The sequence below is a fragment of the Otolemur garnettii genome, unplaced genomic scaffold (assembly GCF_000181295.1).
Source record: "Otolemur garnettii isolate 467f Iridium unplaced genomic scaffold, OtoGar3 scaffold00065, whole genome shotgun sequence".
NCBI classification, from domain to species: domain Eukaryota; kingdom Metazoa; phylum Chordata; class Mammalia; order Primates; family Galagidae; genus Otolemur; species Otolemur garnettii.
In genome coordinates this window covers 1,539,449-1,545,548 of record NW_003852460.1, presented here as the reverse complement: position 1 = coordinate 1,545,548, position 6,100 = coordinate 1,539,449, and the positions used below count along the sequence as shown (strand labels likewise).

The 6,100-nt window shown below is 50.7% G+C and overlaps 1 protein-coding gene across 1 annotated transcript in view; it reads left to right on the top strand.

Annotated features, from left to right (window-relative positions):
* DHRSX (dehydrogenase/reductase X-linked) overlaps nt 1–6,100 on the top strand; it is a 111,105-nt gene that overhangs the window by 62,779 nt on the left and 42,226 nt on the right. Inside the window, exon 4 of the mRNA XM_012807140.2 lies at nt 3,185–3,286. Within this exon, the coding sequence (XP_012662594.1) occupies nt 3,185–3,286 (102 nt within the window). The remainder of the gene's footprint in view (nt 1–3,184; nt 3,287–6,100) is intronic.

The window sequence follows — 6,100 nt, the reverse complement described above, 5'->3', positions numbered from 1 at the left end:
CTGTAGTCCCAGCTACTCAGGAGGCTGAGGCAAGAGAATTGCCTAAGCCCAGGATTTGGAGGTTGCTGTGAGCTGTGTGATGCCGTGACACTCTACCAAGGGTGATAAAGAGAGACTCTGTCTCTACAAAAAAAAAAAAGAAAAACTCTTTGTCACAAGTGATGCAAAGGCGAATTTAAGTCCTGGCAGGGGAGGATTTCAATCCCAAAGCAAGTGTTTTTTTTTTTGGCCCCAGACTGCTAGGGGTCCTCTGGGGTGGTTCTAGGCCCAGTGCTTTTATATCACTCAGAAGCTCCTAGGCTGCGTAGCCCCAGACTCTGCCCTAGCTGCTAAGTGTAGCAGTGAGGGCAGGGCACAGCAAGTCTTGATGTAGTTTACGATGGTTGTGACTGCTGTGTGCTGGTACATGTGGTGGTCAGGAATGTTCTGGAAAGGACATGCACCCACCTTCAGGACGGAGTGCAGTCAGTGGTCAAGCTCACCCAGGAAAAGTGTGGTCTTTGTCCCTGGGTCTACCAGTTCACCTCTGAGCTCTTACCATGTCCTGCCCCATGAGAATGTCTACCTGGATGCTTGGACCCTGGAGAAAGTCTGTGCTAAGGTTGAGGTTTCTGGTGGGGATGTTGAACCTCGGGGTATAGGTGTGAGCCCTGGAGGGGCTGAAGACTGGAGTCAGCCATGTCTTCGTGGCCCAGCTCTGACAAAGACACAGACCCCAGGGCTGGGGTAGGGCTCCTTGGTGACCTCCTGTCTGTGTCATCAGACAGTGTTGGTGGCAGCACGACGCAGTGTCCCTAACTACACTGGGTGGAGACGCGGGACGGCTCATGCCGTCGTCTCCTGCACTCCCATACATGCACTTTTGGCCTCTGCTAACTTTCCCATCTATCTTTTTTTCTGTGATGAAACCATAACCACACATATCTCAGTGGCTGCGAGTTCTGAGACTTCTTCTACCATGTCAGGGAATGTGACTATGGCTAGAGATGTCCCAACTTCATCGTGGGGGTGGGACTGTTGGCCTTAGCTTTTGCCTCTCACTCCTTGCACCTCCAAGACTTTGGTACATGTCCAGGGAGTGAATCAAGGGGGCACGGTGGATGTCATGGCTTGGCACTGGCTTCTAGGACGTTCCGTGTGGATTCTAAGATCTGGTGTGCAATTGGCTAGATGGAGACCTAGAGCTCTCTATGACGCTGAGAAGGAGATGCGTTTGAGTCCTGTCACTGCTGTAATAAATTAGCACAAGCTCCGTCCTTTAGAACAATAAGGATTCACCGTCTCCTAGCCCTGGAGCCCAGGAGTCTGAGCTGCAGGTGTCTCAGGGACGCTCCCTCCACAGGCTCCTTCCTGCCTCTCCCAGCTCCTGGGGGCTGCAGGAGTCTCTGGGCTTGTGGCCACGTCACTCCAGGCTCTGCCTCCATCTCCACATGGCTTCTTCTCTGTGTCTGTGTCTCTTAGGAGGACACCTGTCGTTGGGTTTAGGGCCCTCCCTAATCCAGGATGGTCTCATCGCAAGCTCCCTCACTCATCACATCAGCAGAGACCTATTCCCAAATTATATTCTACTCAGAGGTTCTGGGTTGTAGGGCACGGACATGTATTTTGCCATTAAACTTATTACAGTTGGGTCCAATTCCTTCGGGAGTTCCCAGGGGAGGCTCCTTCCTGCCTCTCCCAGCTCCTGGGGGCTCCAGGCACCCTTGAACTTTTGGCTACAGCACTCCAGTCTCTGCCTCTGTCTCCACACAGCCACCATCTCCTCCTGTGTGCATCTGATCCTCCTCTGCGTCCGTCCTGTACACTTGCACTGATGTTTGCAGCCCACCTGGACGATTGTAGACAATCTGTTCATCTCAGTCCCCTTAATTTCAATCACACCTGCTAGGCCCCCTTTTCTAAATAAGGTCACATCTATCTTTCAGGGGCCGACATGCATTTCACTCCAGGAACGAGGAGTGTAGTGATGACTCTTGTTATTTTCGGTTTTCTTCATGTTATCTTGAGGAATAGAAAAGCTGCACAAAAAAATAAGGACTGGGCATAGTAGCACAGCCCTGTGACCCCAGCACTCTGGGAGGCTGAGGCAGGAGGATCACCTGAGCTCACGAGTTTGAGACCAGCCTGAGCAAGAGCGAAACCCCAACTCTACTAAAAATAGAAAAACCATCCAGGCATTGTGGCAGATGCCTATAATTCCAGCTACTCAGGAGGCTGAGGCAGGAGAATTGCTGGAGTCCAGGAGTTTGAGGTTGCTGTGAGCTAAGCTAAGACCACAGCATTCTGCCCAGGGACACAGAATGAGAACCTGTCTCAAAAAAAATAAAGAAAACGAGACCCAGGAACAAAAACCGTTATTACTTTTATTTCTCTAGTTCCCCTAAATAGAAATGAGAGTTTCTCTGAAGCTGCTCCAGGAGGCATGAAAACATCACCTCCTGTGCCCGCCTCATCCCTGGTGTCAGGTGCTAAAATGCCCTCTGCCTCCCTCCCCGTCCCGTGAGATCATTTCTCATCATTTTCATTCCTGTACCGTGGGTCTGATTAGATCCCTCTGCTTGATTAGATTTTCATACTCAATATCCTCTTGGAAAATTATTCATTTCTTGGAAATTTCCACCTTTTGGTTACCAATGTAAAGTATTCTCGGGACACTGAGAAACAGGAGCCTATAATTTGAAGGCTGTCTTCACAGGGCAGTTTTGGAGCAGACACTGGAGTCCTGCCCCCTCCAACACCCTCACTGGGCCTCTGGCCCTTCTCCCCACATGCATCCTGGATGTGGGTTCCAGGCAGATGATGCAGCTTAACTCCCAGCACATGTGATTCCTCCATGTCCCCGGCAGAAGGCCTGGTGCGTGTGTCTGGGCCACAGGGGACCTCAGTCTCTCCTCTGTGTCCCCTGCTGTGAGGGCTGGAGCCCAGGGTGAGTCCTGAGTGATCTCACCTTACTGCAGTGTCCCTCTTCCGGCCAGCAGGACTCTTGGTGGGAGGCAGCCCCCACGGTGACTGTGACTCACTGCGGGTCTCTCTGCCATCCACCACCTTCCTGTGCCTCCTGGTTTTTCTGATCCAGGCACTTTGTTACCCTACCAGGGGCATAGACGTGGCCCTCTTAGCGCTCTCTTTCACCTGGGCCTGGGCTGGGAGATGACCACCTCATGTTTTTTCTCTCTCTGTGCAGTGGAATTTTTGTACTGTGACCTGGCTTCCATGAGGTCCGTCCGGCAGTTTGTCCAGAACTTCCAGATGAAGAAAATCCCTCTGCACGTCTTGGTGAACAATGGTGAGTCCTGTGAAAATCCCAGGAGTTCTCACAGATGTGGGAGCAAAGCCCTTTGGTGCAGTGGGGTCCCCGTGAAAGTTACAGGACACCCGTGCCCTCAGTGGACCCTTCTTCATGACATGGGTGTGCTGGCACCTGTCACGAGCCAGTGCCCTTCAAGATACCATATTTATAGGAATGTGTTTGCCACCGGATGATTGCCAGAAACACTGTTTGCTTCATTCCTGCTGTGTTTTGGTTTTTTTTGTTTGTTTTTTGAGACAGTGTTTCACTATATCACCCTTAGTAGAGTGTGAAGTCATCCCAGCTCACCTCCAACTCTTGGGCTCAAGCGATTCTCTTGCCTCAAGCTGGGACTACAGGTGCCCACCACAACACCTGGCTATTTTTTGTTACAGTTGTCATTGTGATTTAGGTGGCCAGGGCTGGGTTTGAACCCACCAACTTCGGTGTATGTGGCTAGCGCCGTAACCACTGTGTTACGGGTGCCAAGCCACCTGCTGTGCTTTTATTCTGCATTTTTTAAGAGGGTCTCCAGGCTGTGGCCACCCTCAGCTCCATGGGGGCTTGTATGGCGGTTGAGGGGAGGGTCTTTTTCACCCAAGCCTCCTCTTCTCTGGAATGCCCAGAACCTTGGAGTGTCTGGAAAGCGCCAGGCTTGGATGGGAACATCCTCTGCTTCTGGGATGAAGGCGGTCGGGACAAACATTGGTCCCACCAAGGTGGCACAGTTGAGCCACAGAATGGACCCACCACTTTCCCACGGTGCTGGGCCCTGAGCCAGACCCACCTTCATTCTGTAGGGCTGTCCAATATTGTGTTTCTCTGCAAAAATTGGAAGAGTGTGTGTTTCCCTGGGCCACACAGAAAATACACAAACGGTAATGAAACGAGATAAGCTAAACAAAAGGTCCTTGCCTATTGTCCACTACAGCTGACTCCACAGATAAGCAGAACAGGCCTGGAAAACGTCAGCTTGTGGCCCTCGGGTTGCAGGTTGGACACCCCTGACAGAGGAAGGATTTTCCTGATAGTTGCATGCCCTGGTGTGTGGAGCTGGTTTGCCCTGGTTGGGTCACCATAAGTGTCCTCAAGGCAACTATGTTTGGTCCTGCCAGCTTCAACATATGCAAATAGGTCTTTTAACTATAGCAAGTCCCCAAGGTAGGGTGCTGGCAGTGGTATTGTGTAGGGTCCAGGAGGGTAGAATAGGTGTCCAGCACTTCCCCAAACTCTGTTGCCCACCATCTTCCCCCCCAAACTGCTGTTAACCCGTCACATGTCTTAACTGGTCTTGAAAATCAGCTCGAGCTGAGCGCCAGAAAGCACATTTCCAAATCGCATGAGCAGCCAGACTTTGTGCTTTTCTCGTCTTTATTCTTAAAGAGAGTGATTCAGGCTCTGCCGACGGTAAATACTTCAGGCTTACAGCGCTTTTTAAAATTTCAGTTGTTGGCACGTTGCAACCAGGACCAGATGGGCTCTTTCTGGCTGTCGTGGGAAGCTCGTGGGTTTACCCGATGATTTATCAAATGCAGAAATGATCAATGGGTTCTTTGCTTTGCTTTTATTTGCCTTTTGGAGGGGGGAGGCTGAGCCTCACGCTCTCACCTGGGTAGAGTGCCCTGGCATCATGGCTCACAGCAACTTGAAACTCTTGGGCTCCACGGATCCTCCTGCCTCAGCCTCCCAAATAGCTGGGTCTGTAGGCATTTGCCATGATGCCCAGCTAGTTTTTTCTATTTTTGGTAGAGACAAAGTCTCACTCTTGCTCAGGCTGGTCTTGAACCCCTCAGCTCAAGGGATCCACCTACCTCTGCCTTCCAGAGTGCTGGGATTACAGGCATGAGCCGCTGTGCCCAGCTTATTTTTATTCTTAAAGAGAGTGATTGAGGCCTTGCAAATGTCAAATACTTCATGCTTAAAAAGTCTTTTTATTTCATTTGCTAGCACAGTTGAAAACAGAACGGGATGGCCTCTTTCTGGCTGTCATGAGAAGTTCATGGGTTAACTTAATGATTTATCAAACACAGAAATGACCAATAGGTTATAGGTTATTGATCGGGCTCCCGGAGAGCCAGCTATTGATGGTTTATTTAACATCAAAATTATATTTATGTAGCTTCCCATCTTCATGTCTGAAAATTGATAGATTTCTTAAAATCATTGCACCCAATTTATGTTTTCTTTTGCGGGGGACGGTTGGGGGGAGCTCCTTCCTATGACCTCAATGGATGAATTTTCCTAGATAAAAAAATTACTGAGTAATGATTCCCCTATCAAAAAAAAAAAAGTTGGGCAATAACAGTGATACTGCTGGGCGCATGGTGACACTACTTTGGGGCATGGTTCTCTCACTCAGTCATTCATGCTTGCATCATTCATTCATTCAAAAATTGGCACCAAGCTGTGAGGAAACTCGTGTCGCTAAGGAAGCTTCTGTTGGTGGGGGATGGGAGTGAAGATTTTCACCCACGGGGGACTCAGAGGGCCGCTGAGCCAGTGCTCGTGCTGGACCCACTTCCCGATGGGGAGATGCGTCAGCAGGGGTGTCTCCCATCTGCCTTGTCATGGGGGAGCGCGGAAGACGGGTTCTGTAGGCATCTGGCCTCCCCCAGGTGTGGGCATGGATGGCTCAGGGCTCACTCTCTGGCCCAGATGCTTGTTCCGTGGACAGTTGTTTTTCTGCTCAGCAATGAGGCTGGCCTCTCCCAGTGCCACTTCTGAACAGAAGGCTCCGGGATGCTTCTTTAGTGCTGGATGGTTGTGGTGCCACTGGACGGGACAAAGTGTGATTCCAAGGAGGGGTGCTCA